A 22,528-nucleotide genomic window follows, 5' to 3' on the forward strand; every position below is an offset into this window, starting at 1 on the left:
GAAACGGAGACCAGGAAAGGCAATTGGACCTTGGTTTCACGATGGGTGTGAGTGAAATGCCATGCCACACTGGCCTTAAGGAAGGGTTTCTGGAGAGTGGGTTCGCTTTGATGTGCCTCGTGTTCTGCCTTTGGGTTCATGTATTTGTTTTCACTCCCTGCTCTGGTAGGATTTCAGCCCAATGGGGAGCCACAGTGAGGCGGATATTCCAACACCTTGAAGTCCTTTAACCAACCAGTCTCATATGAGAGCGTTCCTCCATGATCTTGAACTGCATGGTCATGTCCTTCTAAGTAGAGCCCCCCCCTCACTTTTGTATTTCATCTATCACAAAATGGTTGGTGTGTTTTTTGATGATCCATGAAGAATGGTTTTTTTTTACGATTTCCAGGCTTCTGTGTTTTTGCTGTGGGTTAATTTCCACATTACTATGATTCTTTTTTTCATCCTCTTTCTCTGAAACAGGGTCTTGCCTTTTTTTTTTTTTGCCAGCTCACTCATTCATCACTGGTTTAGTTGGAGGTGTCATGACTTTCTAGAAAGCCAAACAGTAGACTTTTTAAAAACACATCCCAAAAAAGATCTGACAGTTTTATTACACACTGATGGACACTTTCGCAGAGATCTAAAGTAAATACCACCGGCCCTACATCTTGCTGTGGAGACCGTTTCCAGCAGCACAGTTAGCGTTTAACAAAAATTTTAACACCTCCTGCATTGGAAGTTGGCTAACGCTGCTCCAGTTGGCTGGTCGACATCACCCCGCATTCCCTTTGCCAATACTAATAAGACCAGGTGTACACTAGAATATTTCAGAGTTTATTTCATTTAGCATCCATTCCCCTAAAGAATAAGTACAAACTGGTGTTTGACAGATTGATCTGTGCATAATGGAGCTAAGTGGTGAATACGCTGAGCGATAGCTACTAAAACTCGTCTGTTAATCTTTTTTAAGGGTTGTACAGGTTATTATTTAGACTCCAGCTACAGGCTCATCATTTCCCAGCATTAGCGACTGATCGGCTAACAAACGATGACGACTATAGTCAAACAAAAAGCCACCTAACTTAGACAAAACATGTAGTTCACCTCATGAATGTTCAAATTACATTGGAGTCATCTCAAACAAGGAGAAAACTAGGAGAAAACATGGGTGCAACTTGAATAAAGACACTCCCTCCCTCTTCCCATCTCCCAATAAAACATCAGCTACACACAAACCAAACAACTTATAGAAAAACAAGCAACTGACATTCAGACTGTGACTGATTTAAAGGAAGTCCAGTGGACATCTGCGATGATCAGGCCTTATCTACTCAAACCTCCTCTGCAGGACCAATCAGCTTCCACAGATACATCTAGACACACATGGCATTGATTGTCCTTCAATCAGTCAATCATGCACAACTGCAACTCATCACACACACACACACACACACACACACACACATGCAAAGAGAGAGAGGGACAAAAACAAGGAAAGAAAGACAAGCCTTGGTTTCATAACAAAAACCATGTTCAATTCACCCAGCATGGATCCCCCTGCAGAGTTACTGAGAACTTTGAGTGAAAAACAGCTTTAATATTTCTATCAGATCATTTTATCAACATTCTTCACCAGCCAATTACAAGCGATACATGTGTTCAACTGCTTCGTAACACACAAATCTAAGGCATTTAGGTATATAGACATAAGTCAAGACAACCTGCTCAAGTTTAATCTGAGCATCAGAATGAGGAAAATTAGGGATTGAAGTGACTTGGAATGATGTTGCTGGACCATATTAAAGAAATAAATGTTGATCTGTTTGTATTTTCATGCACAGTCATCTCTAGAGTTCACAAAGGATGGTCAGAAAATGAGAAAAATGAGCAGTTCTCTGGATGGAAATGCTTTGTTGAGGTTGAAAGTTCGGAGGAGAACGAACAGACCGGTGTGAAATGACAGAAAGGCATCGGTTACTCAAATAACCACTTGTTAAAACCAAGGTCTGCAAAAGTAGGGATTAGCGGATACAATATTCAGGATTGCTGTTGGGCCGACACTGGTCAAACTCACTGGATTGGATGAGGGAAAAAGGAAAGAGTAAAATCTATTCATAAACCCTCTGTGTCTGTGTGTCGAGGGTAAATACATCAACAAAAATGTGTTGTTACTGGCAAGTTGATGTAAAGGAGGTCAAAGATTCTGACTATTTGTAGAAATTGAAGGTTGTGGTGCTGGACACAAACCTCCTTTTAGTCCTGACACTTCAGTAGGCAACTGGTGACAGCGACAACTGACAGAAGACCTAACTGTTGATGTTGCTGTACCATCTGTGACTGATATCAGAACAGTCGTCTTTCCTGTGCTTTGGATTACATAACTGATTTATGGATTCAGTGGAGCGAGGTCAGATCTTTAAGTGAGCTCAGCTTCTTCCACTTTGACTTTTCCAGCCTTCCCTGTTGAGCCGAGGCAGATTTTTTCCGCTGTACCAGCTTGATGATACAGTTTGTGTTGTGTCCTTTGTTTCCATTGATACTGTAGTTTATATTGATTGCTGGTTTTGTGTGTGGGAAGTGGGTGTAATATGTGGGCAATCAGCAGACCTGAACAGAGACTCTTGATGTTCACTGTTTACTTTCCTTGGTTACAATTTTTGCCAACAATGATGAATGCAAGGTTTAATCTCAAGGAGCAATATATGAAGATAGATGTTACAATTGAGTGTTGTCCTCAACTGCGCTTTGTTTTCTGATTAATAATTTTGTCCTCGCTCCCTCTGCAGTGATTTTATTTGTCTATTTTATGAGATTTTGCCGGGGGGGAAGCTGGCTCAGGAGGAGAGAGAGTATAGCAGGGAGAAACACGGGGAGAAAATGGAAAAAGCCATTTGCTGCCAAAGTTAGTGGTTCAGAGAGGTTGGTTCATTATAATGGCTTAATGGATCCTCCAGGATGCCTCCTCGGTTTACACTATATTGAAGCAATGCTAGCCAAAGCTAAGCTAGCAGCCCTGTTGGTCAGTTCAAATGCTTGGGAGTCAGTGGTTTAGATTTTGCCCTTTCATGGGCTAATATATATAGGAAAAGAAACAACAGTGCACTCTTCCTGCAGACGCTTTTCCTACACCACAAGGGCAACGTTAGACACGCTGTGCCCAGTTCAGTGTAGAAAATCTCTCTCTGCAGACCAGTCAGAGTTTAACTTGTCTTCATTCCAAGTCTCGATCAGCTAATATGACTAAGAATGTGCTATGAACACACCAGGAATAACTCTGTTTTGGAGAGCTCACGTCCATCGGCCCCCATGTCTCCCCTAAGACCCCCTGGCACCACCATGTATTGTTTCTCCAGTGCTTCACTCAGCCTATTTAAGCACAAAGAGTCAGTTATTGACAAGGACACTAATCTAATCTATATAAAACTGCCCCTTTTGTTCTTAAACAAACACTATATAATTTAAGCAAATCTGAGCCATGGAGAAGCTGGAAAGGGAACAGCAGTAACCTGCAGGTGATGTTCGACTTCCTGGCTGGAAGCCCACGCATGCTGCTGGAGTAAAATCCTGGCAGATTAAAGCAGGTCTGGCCCTCAGCATGGCATGATGGATGTGCAGAACGTCTGCTGTACCTTCACATGGAAAAAATGTACCAGCACCATAAGGTCCTCTGCTCTCCATCTTCAGGCTGCGAGCAAGATGATCTCAGGGCTCAGTGGGAGCTCAGTGTTCAGAGGAGCGGAGGCAGCCCCCAAAAAAAAACAGGCTTACTGTTAATCTCCAAAAGATTATTCTGGTGAAAGTTAAAGTTGCTTTTGCAAGGCTTGTGAAATGGGAAATTTCCAGAACAAGATAACAGTTTCAATCAGGTTATGTGTGTGAAGTTTGTGCATACTCTGAAGGTTCATTGGCATATTCTACCCATAAGTATGATTGCTAATCACATTTCTTATGGGTTTTATAGTCTTAAAATAAGCCCTTATATATATTTTAAGGGCCTTACTTTCCACAGACCACCGTCTTGTACCACTACAGTATTTCACCTTTTAGAAACTTACCGTGCAAAAGAAGAAGGACTTCATTTCCAGTAGGCCACCGTAGTTTCCTGATGCGCTTGGAATTTTAATCTCACCCTTAGCTGTCACTAATTCTGACACATTGGACCTTAAAGAGACGAAAAGCAAAAGACAACAACCTTGGTAAAGCCATAAAGGGTGTATCTCTGAAGCCCTGTCTATTTTATGGCACTGAAAGCAAGGAAAGTTGAGTTGCCATAATACTCAGGGAGTTATCTTTAGTTTCTGTGCATAATTTAGTATCAGCACTTTCTTCAAATGTGGCAGCAGGATGATGTATATTGGCTGTTCCAATTTTTCCATCTCTGATATGCGGGCGGATTAAAGACGAGGTCAGCCTTCAGCTTCTACTCCTGAAATCTTTCCTGATTTGCTATGTGTCATTTCAGCACGAGCATGTTTCCCTGCGGAAAAGAGAGAGAGAGAAAAATCCTATAATCCTTGTCAATGAACTGCCAATAAAATGACTCAGAAAACTTTGCCAAGTGTTAAATGTCTCAAAGCAGACGGAGGACACATTATCCACACATAATATGCCCAGTTCTCTGCATTCTTAAAGCTTACAATAGGAAGTGCTAATGACCACCTGAAGAAATCACCCTCGTCCTGTATTTGTAGATATGGTTCCGTGGTTTCACTTCAGCAACCTTTTTTTTTCTTTTCATAAATGAAAGGCTCATTCTTCTTTATTTTCTTTCACCTTTGCCACAGACTGATACAGATAGAGGAAATCACTCAATAAACAGTATTTAACAGCGCACATAGAGGTAATGATAGTGCACAGAAAGTAGTCTGTGGAGCCAAAAAAAGTTGCCCCTCTCTCAACTTTAAGAATTGACCATTGAGTCTGAGCAGCAGTTTAAGGTGTGGGCTTTCAGACACTCAAGGACTGCTGTGTCTCCAAGTCAGTGGAGCCTCAAGAGCACACAGTCTGTGGGCTATAGCTACGCTCAGACCATGAGGGGATCCTTTCAGAGGCAGGGAGGGAGTGAAGGTCATTCCTTGGGTCAACATTAGCTCTTGAAAGTCGTTTTGTACTGTTTTGCCCCAACCCCCCCGAGTGCCAGAGCGACCCAGGTAATTGAAACCCAGGGTTTTATTGAAAACCGAGTGAACTGAGCTGGATAGATTCCTCCCTTTGTGCTTTGAGTCCTGATTGACTGTTAATAAATACAGAAGCTTGAAATGAATGGGGTTTTCTCCTGCTTTACTCAACAGTGGTGTCAAATATCCGTAGGACTGCTGAGCCACTGCATTCCTCATCAATTCAGGCAGTAAAAGAAAAAAGAAAAAAAAAAAAGAAGCTTCCTCATGCTGCTGAATCTGTGGTTCTCATATTTACGAGGGATGTGTAGAAATCTTTTGTGTGTACGGCGCAGCTACTCCACAGCGCATAAATACTGTTTACTTTGAGTTGCAGGACGGATTCAGGGTTGTGTCTCGATGACAAATTTGTGGAGCATTGTAATGTCACACTCTGTTTATGTTTGTATCAGACTCTGACTGAATAAGGAGACGGCACTGTTGTTTTAAAGGATACACAGTCACCGTAGGATAAACCCCAAAATGGCATAAATCTAGTTTCTTGTTGCAGCTCCGAGTCTGTTGTTGATTACAGTAAAAATGAAGCTCGGGTCTTGAAGCTGATTGAGTTTCCAGATGGCAGATACTGTATGAGAGACAAAAAGAGCTTAGAAAATGCTGATCGCTCCCATTATGTCTGTGCACTGTATCTGCAGCTGTAAGTTAAGTCAGATTATGAGGAAAACATCTGTTTACGTGTCAAATCCTGTCACTTTTTATCATCCTGCATTGTCACACACAGTTGCCGAACTTTTTTTTATCACTATACAAGCAATTGGTTTGGGAATTGCCGAATTGTAGAGAATAGTATGACAGATTTTTATTACAGTTGGACGAAGTGTGCTCACTGTTTTCCCATTTTTCCAGTCTGGGTTTCGAGGGTAAATTATCTGGCTGCTGGATATAGACTCGCATCAACGTAATGTAAACCAACTTAGCAGCAGAAAGGCAGGAGGAGCATATTTCCCACGGCAACATTTTTACATTAAATTTGGATCTGTATGTGTCCTGCCATCTAAATTCGGCTGACATCACTCGGTTATTTGACGTTTGAGATTCACAGCAGGCTACTGGACATAGACTTGGTTACAACGTGCTGTTAATATACAGTTTTTCTTGATGTTGTCGCATTACACCGTCAACCCCAATAAGTTGACCAAGGTACTTTACAATAAACAAGCATTGGTACAAGAAATAGCAACTAAACAGATCTCATATATTCATGTATACATAGAAGTAGTGCTCCTCAAGATAATGGAGACTTCAAGGTCCATTGTGTAAGAAATAGTGATATCTCCCAAGTGTGTCTAGGAACTACGGTGGCCTTCACATTCCACAAAAGGTGTCTTCTTCTTTTGCGTCGTAAGCTTCTGCATCGAAGCACAAAAACACACGCTGTGCGTGAATTGCCATTTTGTGCTGCAGAAATTTACACATAAAAGGCTTAATCTAATCTAATCTAATCCTTCCTAAATGCTAGACATTGGACTGGTGTGTCCCTGGCTTGCTCCTACGAGATATTTGAGGTTGATTTTAATAGTTGTGATCCCATGGGGTGAACGCGAGATTGTCCACTAGAGGGCAGAGGGTTTAGCTGTTGTCAGAGTGAGACAGATTTTGTTATACTCCAAAACGTCAAAAAATATCAATATCAGCTTTCCAGGATTTTGAAGATAGAAGTCCAGGAATTCAGATGTGCGGGGGGAAAAAACAAGTTGTGACGCAGACTGATCATAAACAAGGAACGACGGTGCACAAACCTGCCAGTAAAGCTGCAGATGTAGCTTTTATGATCTCAGGGCAGCTGGTGGAGCAAACGTCAGAGAAATGCCGAGATACTGTCTAAGCATGCTGCTCCAAACACACACGTATGACCACATATACAGTATGCTTCATTCATTTATCCCCCACGTCTGTCCAGAAATTAGCAAAAGGAACGTTTTTTCTTTCCCCAAATTTTATTCCCATTATGCAACTGAAACCACAGTTTTTTTACCTTTGCTGTAGAGATTTTAATACCCAACAGTGCATTGGTGAAGCCATGAAGGGTCATACAGTATTTCACCACTGTACGACCTCCTCAGAAAGACACACCAGACTTAGTGATCGGACTAAAATGACAATGTAAGGCGTTATGTAGTTCCGCAAACTTGTATTTTGGAAGCAGGAGATCAACAGCACAGCTGTTTCTTGTGCGATGACCTCAGATTGAGCTCCGTGTCATCATGACAAATGTACAAGTGATTACCCCTCTTTCGAAAATATGAAGTTATCTGAAAGTTAACGATCACATTCCCCCGCCCAGCCCTCGTGGAGAAATATTCCAGAGCATGAAGTATAAATATGTTAACAGTAATTGCTGGGTCTGAGGCAGGAACGGGCTCGCTGAAAACAAAGCTGCCAGCGAACTGATTTAGCCACGTTATGTTCCTATACTTGTCTGCAATTCTAAGTGTGTCAGTTTGCTGAGGTGAAAATGACATTTCTCTCCACAGCTTGCAAGTGTGAAAATAGTTATTTGCAGCTTAGTGAGCGCAGCTCTTTTAACGCAGCAGTTCATTCAGGCGGCCGCACTGAACATTTCACACTTTCTTCTTCTTCATTCTTCTTCACATATTGACAATAATCAAATATCAATATTTTAATTAATGAATGAAGGTGCTCTAGAGGAAACAGTCCCTGTCAGTTTCACTCGCCGGGCATCACTACTTCATGTCTCCTCGCGGTGGCGCTGCTCAAATGAATAAGGGAAACTTGGGTGGAAGTTACCTGGCTGAAGAAGACAGAGTTTATTTCATAACAATGTAAGGTCTGATATTATAAGTACAACAGTATGGTAAGATTAGATAGGTTTCAGGTCTTTAACAGAACAAAAGGTTAATTTGGAGGAAAACAGATGATAAAAGACGTCACATCAGAGTGTCAGATCAGTCAGTATCGTCCAGCAGGAACCCAAATCTCAAGTCACGACTGGTTGACACTTGAAATGGAAGTGAAGTGAACTGAATGGATTGAGAAAATGATACAGGAGAGAAAACAGCAGCAGGGGTCCGGAGGACATTTAGTTTTCCTTTCCATTTCTTGTCCGATTCACCAACACAGGCTTTTGTTAAAGCCGTGGCTTTGGTGCAAAGACTGAGCGCATTAAGTCGCTTGTTTCATCGCTGAGCCTGAGCCAGTGAGGTGCTCTGAGCCAAACAGTCGAACCATGTCCACAAATCAGATACTTTCCCCAAATTCAATCCATTTAATCAACTCAAATCAGATCTTTTTAAGTGATAAAATCAGATTCCTTCTATATCTATATGCATGGGTTGTTTTGGTAACAACATAGACGTAAAACTATGTTAACAACGCGCTCAAGAACAAATGAGTAGTCATGGTCAGACTTTCTGTGCAGCGACACCATCATCATCATCACAGTGATTTAAAAGTGTGATACGAGCAGCCAGAGTGTCCAGAATGACAAGAAATCTGATTATAATTGCATTTCAAACCACCTCCAAGTGTGGTTTGATTAAGATTTTAAACATCTACAGTGGATTGGCAAAAATAATACATGCAAAAACATTGTAACTGCACAGCTGATGGTGACGACGACGACGATGATGATGATGGTGATGAAATGTCTTCTGTGTTTTTCGCTCCCTCCACTGTGACTCATGCCTTTGGCATCTCTGTAAGATAGCTCCGGTTTCTAGAGTCCAGTGTGTTGTGGAGGAACAAGCATGGAACCACAGAACAGTTTGATTTCACTCAGTGTTCGTTCCGAAATGTGCCAACATTTCAGCTTTTTTACTATCAGGGTTTTGACACCATAATTCAGAAATAACACTGTCTGAGAAAAGAGGTGCATTGTGGATTTTCCCCAGACCGACGCCTCTGTGTGAAACAGATTCAACAAAGCAGAGAGAAAAGTGTACTGCTCTGTCACTTTTTTTGCGTAAGATGCCTTTAATTGCTACCTGTCCGAGTGTAATGTATGACTGCGGAATTACGGACATAATTAGAGCTTATTTCACTGCAGATTAATCACATAGGCAGCTACAATCTGTTTTGCTGTCGTCTCCATTTCAGCATCGTCGTGTCATTTTCCCTCAGACTTCACTGTGTCATTGATTAAGAAATGTCTTTCTCTTCCTCTCCAACGTTTCATATGCTGCTTCTTCTTTTTTTATTAATTGTGTTTAAATAAACAACCTCACAAGGCTCTTTTTCTGTGGGAAAATGTGCACTCGGGGGTTCAGACCAGCTGTGTAAGTGTGCTGGAAACCTCCTCTCCCCTTTTACGGGCTTTGCAGACAGCTGTCAGCCATATTTCATCCCAGTAACCACAACAAATAGTGTACATGTGGCCATTCTTGTACTGTATATAGCACCGTTTTTGTGCCAGCTTTGTCACTCAGGTCTCCTGCAGAGTCTCTCACAAATATGATTTTTCTCTCTCTCTCATGTGCAGATTTAAAATGTTATGACTGTAGCGCATGTACATATGTTCTTTACATTTGCCACACGGCCACATACGAGACACCTTAGCGAGCACAAGGGATTCCCATATTCTGCAGCGGATTTTAAAGCAAAAGCCGCAGTGTGTGTACGTGCTGCTGTCCAGCTGAGGCGTTTATCATGAAGCAGCCGTCAAAGAGAAATGCCGTCATTCCCGAAGGAGCCGATTCAAATCAGCTGCAACCCTCGAAAATGACTTGTTTTGGCTCGTAAACAGGACTTAAGCAATGTCCCGCTCACTGATACTGATGAAACACAGGTTGAATGAGACCCCGTTACATGAATGGAGCTACAGCCAGGAGGCGTTTTCTGTGACGTTATTGTTCCTCGCTGTGATTAAAGACTCTGCTGGCAGCGCAGTCAAGTTCCTAATGTTCATGTTTGGTCTCATCCCCCTGTGATTTCAGATATTTTATCAAATCACGGCACAGCGATTAAAAACAGTGATTTACAGTAAGCGATGCAACAAGGGGATGTAAAGCTGACTGGAAGATCTGTGGTTTCATTAGGAGACGTCCTTTTTTTATACACGTCAGAACTTATCAGGAAAAAAATGTTTGAACAAATTCTCTCCAGCCTTAAACATGACAGAAATCATAACTCTCGAGCTGCAGTCGGCAGGATCGCCAGGAAAATTGCAGTTTGAGGAGACTCGCAGTGAGATTGTGTGAGGTGTTGACACGTTATCAACACCCACTTTGCCAAAACACCGTGAACGGAAAACACTCATTCTCGCCGATGACATGGCTGCCAGCGGGGACGCAAGGAGAAACACCTTTTAATAAAAGACTCACCTCGTAAAGTCTACACCTGCTCAAGTCTACAATATCTTAAGGATATGTTTTCCTCTTTTTTTGTCCACTGTTAAGGAAGCTTTATCCCGCCGGAGAGTGACATTTGTACATCGCTCACTCACTGCACCAAAGTCCATAGAGAAAACCAGCGATTTTACATCACAGTGGTGTAAATGCACAGTTGAGTTGTTGATCCACCGCTGCCTCCATTTATAACTTCAAATGTGTTGTCTTGTCACTTCGGGTGTTTGAAATCCTTTGTTCGGATTTATGTAAGTGATACAAAGTCACCAAACAAGGAAGCAGTTGACCAGCACGCTTCACTGTCCCTACACAGTAAAAGTACTGATCTTCTCTATGGACTTTGGTACAAACTTGTGTTTCAGGCTGGAAACGATTGTCTAACAAATCCCAGAATGTTGATTTACATTCATTTAAAAGGTTATTCTGGAATTATTGTATTGTATTATTGTATCTATACCTCCATTGGTGACCGTCAAACCTCTCCGTGTTCCCACAGGTTGGTGGTTTGTCAGCACTGCAGAGGAACAAGGTTGGGTCCCCGCAACCTACCTTAACACCCACAGTGGGACGAGGGATGACTCGGAGGTTGGCGCCTCTAAAGTTGGGGAAGGTAAGTCACTTTTGCCTCAGCCCACTCTCTCTCTCTCTCCCCCATTACACACACAAACAACCACACACAGGTACAACCGCCGCCCTCCACCCTCAGCCCTTTGATCCGTGACGAAATGGAGCAAACCCACCTACGCTAACGTCTGACGCCAGGCCGCTGTGAAACGCCTCTCTGTGCCTTGCCTGCCATCATAAGCACGCTGGAAACAGAGCGGGGATTCAGGTGCTGGTGAAGCAGCGACGAGGAAGAGGAGTAGCGGGAGGGTCCAGACCACAGCCGCTGAAGTGATGCACTGTGCATGAGAGGTGACCTGACCTCCGTGTGGAGTGAGCTCGTGAAAGAGACGTGTGTTTCTGAAGATGATATTTCACGATTTTAGCTTTTGACTCTATATTATGTTTTGTTTTTTTTAACTAAAGCAAGTGTAGACATGGATTTTCACTAAATGTGCTGTTCATCAATGTGGATTGTACACATTTCAACAAGGTAAACTTAAGGCAGGGGTGTCCAAGGGCCAGATTTAATTATGTGAAGATTCCTGGGGGCCAATGGGTCCTTTGGAGCTTTTTTAAACTGTAAAAGTTATGTACAAATGCACTGTTTTATAATAATCAAAATTTTTAAGGTGGCGGGAGTGAAGAAAAAATTAAAATTGGCCTTACTTTCACATCTGAAGTCAAATAGCATGATGCGAGGTGAATGCATGTAACCCGGGACTCTGGTTTCAAAGCTACCAGCTGAGCTAATGGGGCCGGACTTTATGAGACCACTGTGATTCAAACTTCACTCCTGCCTTAAATGTACAGTACTGCGTGTGCGATTTAGCACCATCTATGGGTGAAGGTGTATGTTGCAGCTGAATATCTCCCACCTCACAAAGGAGAAGCTTCAGTTATCATTAAAAATTCTACTGTAAATAAAACAACAGTTCACAACTTTAGTTGATAGCACACGCAAAAAGACTAAAAGAGTATTTTATATTCTATTTCTGCCAAATTGAAACAATTTCACCTAACTGTTACACAATGTCACGTTTTGATAGCGTTGACAGGTAAATGCAGCCTCTTTGTGACGATTCAGGCAACACTGTGTCAAGAGAAAACCTTACCAAAAAATGGAGGCACGGGAATCATTAAGTTGTATATTACACTTTCAAACAAACAAGATTTTCCGGCACTCTGGCCAAAAACATCTTTTGTAGTTCAGCTGTTGTACTCCATAACAATGGAACCCAGGATTCCCTTTGGTGTTGTATATCTTGGAAGAGAATACAGAGACTATTGTGTGTCGCACATTATGCGGAATATGCCGAACCACAAATGTATAACTGCACACAGACGCCGAGCACGCACACATATCTACAATAAATGCAAACACCTACACCGACGGCACACTCGCTTATCTGAGGAGGCAGAGACGGAGGTATAGTTGGCTGCCAGGAGGTTTTAGGAGGGCAATCTGTCAGTGTAATTAGTGTTTATGTGACTAGTCAGTCAGGGGAATGGCATGGTGTCTTAAAAGATCTCTTTGTCAGCCCTGTGGTCTTCTGCAGCCGGTGCCACCAAGTTTTAAACTGAAAACAAGAAAGAAAAACAACATATTATATCTAATATTGTTTTTCAAGAGATATAAACAAACACATGCATAAAGTGAGGTTGTGACTTCGTTCTCCGACCTTATAATTCACAAGCAAATAAGGCTGGAATGCCCCACAACCCTTCCATGGATGTTGATGTGTCTTCTGCCTCCTGGTGGCTGAGAACGTCTCTTCCACTCTTTAATCGTAATGCCGTAATCTCAGTATAACGCCACAGCGTTTGTGAGGTGCACACCTCTGAGCGGCGTCACCATCCGCTCAGCTGCTCTCATTAATTTGCTGGCATTCCTGCAGAAATGTGTGTCCCAGATGCTCTAACGCGGCGGGATGGTAAAAACATGCTAACAGCATCCTAATTACAAGCCACAGAGAAGATGTCTCGGTTTTAACACTTCCTCTGTAACCCTCTCATCCATCCATCCATCCACTCATCCACTCACCCACTCTAACTGTCCACCATGTTTTGCTTTAAGGTCTTGTTTTCATGTCCATCTAATAACGAGGCTCTGTCCCGGTTGGATCCATGTCATCTGTGTGCTTGTGTAACATTTGTGCTTGCTCTTCATGTCTCTCATGTTTGTGTGTGTGTGTGTGTGTGTGTGTGTTGTGTTTGTCGTCGTCTGGTCGCCACGTGTGTGTGTTGTCAGTTACTAAGCGGCATAAAGCTCATCTGAAGAGGCTGGACCGGAGATGGACGTTGGGAGGTGTCATCAGCCGGCAGCAGAGCCGAGGTGAACTGAGACAGACGCTGCATCACCTCCTTTCCTTCCCTCCTTCCCTCCTTCCTTCCCGCCTTCCCTCTACCCTTTTGGCTGTGTTCAGATTACCACATTCACTGATTCATTTCATTTCATATTCATAACACAAGTGGCTTGCATCTGACTCTCATCTGAAGGCGACTGTGAAAAATGCGTCATCAACAACAGGAAACGTCCAATTTTTTGACTCTATTGAAGCAGAAATGGAAGCGATTAGCTTTTGTTCGGGCTGGACAGCTCTCTCGTCTGTCACCGCTCAGCACACGCAAGTTAAAAATCATTCTCTCACGAATATTATGCAACATGCTATTATATCCTTTGAAAGATATCTCTTTGTCTGATGGTCAGAGAGGATAAAAGTAGATCTAAGGCAGGGGTCTCAAAATTAAACAAGCATCTAGTCTAGTCTGAAAAATAACTGTTCAGTAGAGGGTGTGTAACGTGACCTTAAATTATAACACAATTAACTGGGAGTATGCTGATATTTTTTCAGAATTTCAAATTAAAAGTGTTTGTTTTGATATTAACTGATGTATTATGACGCAGAATGAATCTATAAATCACAAAAAGAAAGAAAATAGAATTTAAATAGAAATTAAGTAATGAATAATATTTGGACAAATGTAATTAAAACACTGAACAAGCTTATTTATGTATTATAAGTTGTGTTAACTAGGAAGATATTTTCATGATAACGTGATGTTAAGTGGCGGGCCGTATGAAATCGTCTAGGGGACCGTGTGTGGTCCGTGGGACGCGTGTTTCAGTGCCTTCTGCTGGACCACGAGGTAATTATTGTTCTCGCTCATGTTTCATGGCCACATATTGTATTTATATCTGATGTAGAATCATACAAATCTGATCTAATTGGGTTTCTGTTACAGCATGACTTTAAAACTGTAATCTGAACGGAGCCTTTTGTTATTGTTCTTCTCACCCTGTGTTATTTATTGTCCCTCATCATGTGGTCTCAGCTCCTCCTCCTCCTCCTCCTCCTCCTCCTCCTACTCCTCCACCACATGCACACGTTTGCTCAGTCCTGCGTCAACGCCGTCGCCGTCCTCCGGGCAAATGCAGCCTCGACTCACTAACCACTGACATTAATGACGCAATGCGCTTTTATATCCACCAATTATTCGCCGCTTAGCTCAAATGATGCCGCTCACGCTGACCCGTGTTGCTGTTAAGTGTTTGTGTTCAAATGAAAATGCCACAAAAACGCGTCAAAGCCAATCTTCTCAGCAATATACTGCCCTCTCGTCTGAAAGTCGCTGCGTAATAGACGATGGAATGGCTTGAGTGTATCCTGTTAGTAACAACTATAGAGCGATAAACAATGAATATTAGTCCCTCGCCGTGTTAGCAGGAAAATCACAAAACTGCACATGTTCTTCTTCTCAAAGCCAACGTTTTCTTCTTCTTCTTCTTCTTTTTTTTGACTTGAGATGCATTTGGATTGCTGAGCATAGGCTATTGAGTTCAACCCAAACTTTGTGCTTGGCAGTGGATTCTGCTCTCTGGAGTGCAGAGAGGGAGAGAGAGAGAGTTGTTTCCACCCCACTAAAACCCTGCTTTGTGTTAAAAAAAAAAAAAGAGATTTTGCTGACTTCACAAAAAATAACTTCTAACACTGATGCAGGCGAATCATGTTGTGGTTAACAAAACATCTGATTCAGAGTTTCCCTCCGTTTGCTCGGCTGGATATTGTTGTGAGAAGAGCTTGGTGAGAGGGAAAAAACGTTCAAACAACCCCAACACAAAGAGGCCGGAAGAGCCAGGCAAGAGGAAAATAAAGCAGACAGAAATATTCTCTACCCAGTCGACCCACTGCAGTCACTAACACCACGCCCATTTATCACCAACTCAACCTTGGAAACAGGAGGAGGGAAGGAAAATGGAATAATACTGTATGTCACCTCGAATGTTGATTCCTGTGCACAGCATGCAGGGTTTTTTTTGTGTTAAACATCACCCTCTCTCCGTTTGGAACACACCTCCTTCACTGGTGCCGTCTGTGTTCAGACAGGAATTGCCATAATGACAGGAAATGGGTTCTTTGCTTTGCCTCTTGGCCTCACGAGAAAAGCATAAATCAGCACACAGAGCCTCTGCTCTCGATTATGTGCCGAGTGAGAAGGTGCCTCCTGTCACGAGGCCAAGGACGCTGGCCAAGGACACGAGTTCGCCCCCAGGTGCTGCAGTTCACCTCCGTCAAAACCCTTTGTCATATGATGTTTGGGATTTAATTTGATGTCGTTGGCAAAACTCATCTCATCACAGTTTGTGTGAGGTTTGCGTTTCTAAAAACTGATTTTATAATCTTAACAAAAGACTCAGAATAAATATGTTCTAATCTTTATTTCACAGGGTATTCACACATGGAAACTGAACGTTATGTCCCTTTGTTAAGCTCTCAATCCCCCACACCAAAATCAATGATTTTACATCATTACATGTCATTTGACATCACACCACATCTGATCCACTTCTGCCTCCATCAGTAAGCTCAAATCTGTTATTTTGTGAATTCTTCACTCTTATTCACCTCAGTAACACAAACATACTAAACAAGACAGCATTCAACCAGCAGCTCCTGTGGTTTGCTGAGCTTAAAATGCTGATTTTTCTCTATGGACTTCTGGAAATCTGACACAAACTTCAGTTTCCAGTTGGAAAAGGCTCGCTAACCGTGCAATGAAGTGGTGAACATATTCTCAAATTACCATAGATTTAAGCTGGGGAAGATTGTATTAAGTGAGTCTTTTATTAGGTGGCTAAAAACGTAAAGGTGTAATCGTAGTAACCCGAGGGAAATGTTCCTGTAAAACTACTTAATGATCTTCATGCTTCCTCCCGTCCCATGTTCTCACCTAATCTGACTTTTATTCCTTCTTTTTTGACTCTTTTTTAAAGCACTGCACATAAGCTTCTGGTTGCGATCCATGTTTGTGTTGTTTTAAAAACGTGGCACAACTGCAGAGGAATCTTCCACTTGTTCGGCGTGTGGTCAACCGTGTCTCCTCCGTCATCAGGTTTATTTTTCCTCTGGACTGTCAACACAAATTGGTGCAAGTTGATGGAAACAAACTCTGTGTGGTTTTGTCCAGCCTTTAAGCTTTTACCCTTAGGACTGTCCTGAGTTTCAAAGGATTTTGTCACGTCTGTCAAAACAACTCTCACAGGCTAGCATGTACAGTGGAGGCATTATTGGTTTGTGTATTTGTTCCTCTTGCACTAGTTCTTTTGTTTTCAATAGAATTGAAAAAAAAAACCACAATCTTAGTTTCATGTAAAGTGCTCCACTGAGGTTTAAACAGTCTGAGGCGCTCAAATTAAGTGTGTGTCTTCCATAGTTGCGGTCCAAATTTCCTCTTTGTGTTTCCACAGACGGTGTTTTCTTTGCCGTCTAGCTCACACCTCTGAAACGTTGTATAAGCTTTGGCTGAATTTGGAATAAATCTTCATGGGTCGTGGGAAATGGGTTTTGTCCTCCAGCATTTATACTGAAACAGTGATGATGGACAGGAGAAAGCAAAACAGACTTAACAATGTGAACATGTCCTTTAACCTCCAGGCCACTAGGGTGCGCAGTACTATTTGTTTTGATATGCAGATGTGACATGCTGTAACTAATAATTCAATAAATGGCATTTAATGTAATAATTAATTATGTATGTTGTTATTCACACACATACAGACAGTTTTATTACAAAGCGCCAAATGAACTTCCAGACAGTGGAGCTAAGATGACACCTCTGCACTGCTTCCTTCATCTCGTATTTCTTCGGCACAATCACACAAACATAGGAAGTGTCTGTCTGTAAAGATTCATAGACACGTCTCTCGTTCTTATTCCCCCCTCCCCCACTTTCTCTCAGTTGACTTGTCTTGTTTCCATAGATTTTTTTACAGCCTTCAAACTCTTAAATTTGTTTGTCGCTCTCTGCTCTGGCTTCGGCAGAAGAGAAGTACGTTACAGTGCAGCCGTATTCCAGCCAAGGCAAGGACGAAATTGCTTTTGAGAAAGAAGTTATTGTGGAAGTGATTCAGAAGAACCTGGAGGGATGGTGGTTTATCAGGTAATCCTCCTATAATCACTTCACTTCAGAGACTGTTTTGATTTCTTTTATTCTAAAAAATATATATATATGGTCGTCACAGGTACCAGGATAAAGAGGGCTGGGCTCCGGCTTCTTACCTGAAGAAGGTGAAGGACGACTTATCTCCACGCAAGAAGACCGTTACTGGCCCAGTGGAGATAATCGGAAACATCATGGAGATCAGTAACCTCCTCAACAAGAAGGCCTCCAGTGAGAAGGACGTGCAGACTGAAGGTGTTCCAGAGAGCCCCCAGGTGGCCAGGAAGGAGATCAGCCTGCCGATCCCCTGCGCTGACTCCAGTCCACTTAATTCCCCGCAGGATGTTAAGAGTAAAGCAGAGCCCGCTTCGCCGGCGATAGCCCGCATCGCTCCTCATCGGGTGGAAATTGGTAAGTCCTGTCAATGGTTAAAGTAGTTGAATGAATGGCTCCGTTGTAATTTCTCTTTCTGTCATGAATTACGTTCCTGTCCAAGATATTTTTTGAGTGTCAGAGGAAACTGTTTGGTATATATGGGGAAAATTGAGCTACTACAAACACGGGAAAGACACACAAACAAGAACAAAAGACCAGAATGCAACTCACATAAAGCAAAAATGCAATAAGTGATTGACTTATACTGTATAATATGCATTATGTACTCTTAAATCTATGTTTTCTTCTCTGTGATTGTTTAACAGGTTCCCCTGTTCTCAGACAGAAACCTCCTCCTCGTAGAGACGCAACCCTGGTAAGAATGTACTTGTTTTATAAAAGGTTAATAATGTTGCCATAGCTTGAAGAGCCCCTATATCCTAACAGGTGACGCACAGAAAAAATGACTGTATAATGACTATAGCTGTCAGAAGTGGAAATCATTTAAATTATCTCACAGTGACCTTCTCCTATGATGATTGGTGGATTAGAAGAAGGGAAATAACACATTTCTGGAATAAAACACAGATGATGATAATTAAACACGTTTATTTATTTTTTTCAGACTAGATTTTCTACTCTGTAAATAATTGGTCATGGTTCCACATGTGCGGAACCATGACCAATTATTTAAATGAAACCATCTTAGGAGTTAAAAGGGCAGATTTGTAGATTGGCAGAGCTTGACTGGGGTGCTCTGTTTTATAAGATTTAAAAGTAATATCTACTGCAGGATGATTAATTCAAAACTGGAGTAAGTGCAGTACTTGAGAAAATGTACTTATTCAGCAGTAAGTCAATCTTCTTTTCTTCCCAGGGATTTCAGCTGCCCTCCCCACCAGAGCCACCTACAGTTGAAGCAGAGTATTACACCATTGCAGACTTTCAGTCCTGCATCTCTGATGGTATCAGTTTCAATGGAGGACAGAAGGCAGAGGTGAGAGACATTGCTCTATCAAAGACAAAACCTTGAAATTAACCATTGAATGTCTTCATAAAAAGCGTAAACTCTCTCTTGAACCTGTATCGTAGGTCATCGAGAAGAACTCTGGTGGTTGGTGGTATGTCCACATAGGAGAGAAGGAGGGCTGGGCTCCCTGTTCCTACATTGATAAGCGTAAAAAGCCTAATCTTAATCGCAGAACAAGCACTCTGTGTCGCCCTAAAGTTCCACCCCCAGCTCCACCTGTAAAAAAGCAAGACTCGGCAGAGACTGCTCCTTCCAGCAGCCCCAGCAGCCCCGGGTCTGAAGCTCCAGAGTCACCCGTGTCTCCCGGAAGGCCGGTGTATGAAGAGCCAGAATATGATGTCCCTGCCATTGGAGATCTGGACCTGGAGTCTGAGTTTGAGTTTTTGAGAGGAGAAGGTTCCTTGGTGGACCCAAAGAATGAGGACACGTCCTCGGAGAAGGGTTCCCATCTGTCCTCTAAGCCCTCGCCTGCGTCATCGCTCCACAGTGCTTCATTCAAGCTGGGTGAGTCATTTGAAGATGGCCACGAGGCAGAGGGAGAGGAAGAGTGTATCTATGAGAATGATGGCTTCCGGCCCTTCAGAGAAACCCCGGAGAGGCAGTGCAGCAGGGACTCCAATTCGTCCAAGACAAGTGCTTTGACAGAAACTGGCAAGACTGCAAACTTGACCTCGGCGGGACGGAAACGTGCAGGGAACAAGCTCAAGATTGACTTGAATGGCAGCCCGTTTTCATCCAAAGCTGAGGAGGCCTCTGGTCCGAAATCTGCCTCCTCTGAATCCACCCCAGATCTTTCCAGATTGCAGAAAGAACAAGAGGAAAGTAAGGTGTCCTCTCACACCAAATCCTCCTCCAAACCAAAGCCAGTGGTGAGGCCTAAACCACAGATAACCAAAGCCTCCAGTGCTGAGAAGATGGACATCAGCTCCTTGAGAAGACAGCTGCGGCCAACAGGGCAGCTGAAGAATGGCACCAAAACTAAAGGGGAGGACTCTGAGACAGCTTCAGTCATCTCCTCTGAGGACTCCTTCTCTTCTCAGAGCACATCCGATCTCTCCTCCATCTACTCCAAAGGCAGCCGCGGAGACTCTGACTTGGAAGGCGGGTGCAGCCTGTATCGTACCACAGATCCCTATGAGAAAGTCCTAGAGTCTGAGCTCAGTTTCCCTGCTGGAGTCGAGGTGGAAGTGGTCGAGAAGCAGGAGAGTGGTTGGTGGTATGTCCGCTGGGGAGATACCGAGGGTTGGGCTCCAACTTACTTCCTGGAGCCTGCCAGGCAACAAGATGACATGGCAGGGTCCGAGTCTGATGGAACCCCAACTAAACCTGGAAGCCTCAGTAAGTCCAACAGTCTGGAGAAGAATGAACAAAGGGTGCAGGCATTAAATAACATTAACCAAAACCTGAAGAAGGTCACCCCACCCATTCCCTCAAAACCTCCAGGTGGCCTCTCCAAACCTACCGGCTTGTTCAGCTCACGGAAACAGAACAACACCAAACAGCAGCAGGTTGTCAGACCTCAGTCTGTTTTTATATCAGCCCCGATCAGGGACGGTCCCAGCCCTGTTGGCTCTCTCAGGAGAAACGAGTCCCTCAACTCCACAGACCATCCTCGCGCCAGCCCCACTGTGCGGCGCAACGCCTCCTTTGGCACCGTGCCACGTAGCCTGGTGTCAAACAACTTTGCGTTGCCCAACAGGAACAGATCTGGTACGGGCAGCGCTGAGTCCCTCGGCCAAAGCTCTCCGAAGAACGCTCTCCCTGTGTCCACAGTGAGGCCCAAGCCCCACATCATCCATAACAACCTGAGAGAGGTGTACGTCTCCATAGCGGATTATCATGGCGACGAGGAGACCATGGGATTTCCCGAGGGGACAAGTCTGGAGGTCCTGGAGAGGAACCCCAATGGGTGGTGGTACTGCAAGGTGCTGGACAATGGCAGACCGAGGAAAGGATGGGTCCCGTCAAATTACCTCGAGAGAAAGCACTAGCATCCGAGCGTGGAGGCGGCAGAACTCTTTAACACGCGTGTAAAGACTACTCACAGAGATGCATTTATTTTGTGAAAATGGCTAACCCCTTTGATGTTAAATAAGGACTGACTGATATCTTACCCCGGTACCTTTGCCAAAATAAGCAACAACCGATCAAATTGTGACTGAAAATGACAACGAGAGATCTGGTGAAATGAGTCGTCGCCATACACTGCAGGGTATCGAGGACTCAGATGACCCAGACAGAGCGGACACCAGAATGAGTTTGTGCTATTTCTCTGTAGTTACCGTTAACTTGAAATAAGATGTAGTTTTGTGTCCACTCATTGAACCTTTTTGTTTTTTTTGTAAGTTTATAATGTATTGTTTTAAAAAGCATTTAAAGCTTGTTTGCATGTTTGAAATGATTCATTATACTGACGACGCCTTGAGCTGTTGAAATTAAAGTGTTTTTCTACTCCTTCATTTGACAGAAACTCTGCCTAAGCTGCTTTGTTAGTCTCATTTTGGTGCTCTCTGCATGTTTTTTTATATCTCTTTATACTGTATGTCGCCTTTATGTGAAATATTCTACCCATTTCATTGTGTAATAATGTCCTTGTGAAACAATTTGTGAGCATTTACCTAAATTGGAAAAGAGTCAAGAGAAGGTTTTTTTGCTGGCTTATTATCTAAAAAACGAACTTCCCTCACATCAGCGAAGATCATATTTATTCATTTCATTAATATTGTTTTATTATTACTTTTTTTTATTTTGTACCGTTTCAAAAAAAAAAAAAATGAAAACAGCGCTAACATTTCCAAGAACTGCTCTGTTAAATGTAACTTCCTTTGTTTTTTGAATTTCTGCTGGGCAGTAAATTTGACATCAGTCTTCAGCGGCAGTGTTACTGCGATGCTCACGTTTGTTTCACGTGAACTGTGTTGACCAGTGACGATAAACTGAAGTGCCAAAAAAAACGAATGAACCAAATAAATGCACTTTTGAATAACGACATGTACTTTCTCATTTGACATTTTACAGCTCAGCACCCCACCCGTTAGGTCAGGGGTGTCAAACACAAGGCCTGCGGCCCGAAACCGGCCCACCAGAGGGTCCAATTCGGCACTTCAGGATGAATTTCTGAACATTTCACAGATACATGACTAAATATTTTGTGCCTTTGTAGATCCACTATGATCTGTAGATTGTAAAGCACATGTCCATCCATCCACAGTAGGGTCACGCCATCCCAGCTGACATAGGGTGATAGGCGAGGTCACGCCCTGGACAGTTCGGCAGGTCATCGCAGGGCCACTAACAACTATTCACTCTCACTCTCACACCTATGGTCAATTTAACGTGTATTACCCATATTGCATGTTTTTGGGCTGTAGGAGGAAGCCAGAGAACCCGAGTGTGGCCCATGTAGGCATAATATTATTGAAATTGCACTTATTTTTCTCTAGAAATTTGTTCATAATGTACAAACATTTGTAAAAAATATACTTCATTTATGTAAAACAAACTTGTTTATAGGTTATTATGCTATTACTTTGCTGGTGTGGCTCCTGAACTAAAATGAGTTTGACACCCCCTGCATTAGGTTATGATCCTTAGTTTAGTTTCTTGTGTGGTAC

General features: G+C 42.9%; 1 protein-coding gene across 2 annotated transcripts in view; it reads left to right on the forward strand.

Moving 5' to 3' along the window:
- The window catches only part of LOC122781806 (SH3 and PX domain-containing protein 2A-like), a 61,799-nt gene extending 39,899 nt beyond the window's left edge, over positions 1 to 21,900 (forward strand). Inside the window, exons 8-14 of one of the 2 annotated variants that reach the window (XM_044045827.1) lie at positions 10,962 to 11,075; positions 13,320 to 13,403; positions 17,392 to 17,509; positions 17,592 to 17,920; positions 18,211 to 18,260; positions 18,762 to 18,881; positions 18,977 to 21,900. In XM_044045827.1, coding sequence (XP_043901762.1) covers positions 10,962 to 11,075; positions 13,320 to 13,403; positions 17,392 to 17,509; positions 17,592 to 17,920; positions 18,211 to 18,260; positions 18,762 to 18,881; positions 18,977 to 20,905 — 2,744 coding nt within the window. In that variant the 3' untranslated portion in view covers positions 20,906 to 21,900. The remainder of the gene's footprint in view (positions 1 to 10,961; positions 11,076 to 13,319; positions 13,404 to 17,391; positions 17,510 to 17,591; positions 17,921 to 18,210; positions 18,261 to 18,761; positions 18,882 to 18,976) is intronic. The other variant, XM_044045828.1, reaches the window with a different exon arrangement.
- The last annotated feature ends 628 nt before the right edge of the window (positions 21,901 to 22,528 follow it).

Source organism: Solea senegalensis, linkage group LG15 (genome assembly GCF_019176455.1).
Source record: "Solea senegalensis isolate Sse05_10M linkage group LG15, IFAPA_SoseM_1, whole genome shotgun sequence".
In the NCBI taxonomy this organism is placed as follows: domain Eukaryota; kingdom Metazoa; phylum Chordata; class Actinopteri; order Pleuronectiformes; family Soleidae; genus Solea; species Solea senegalensis.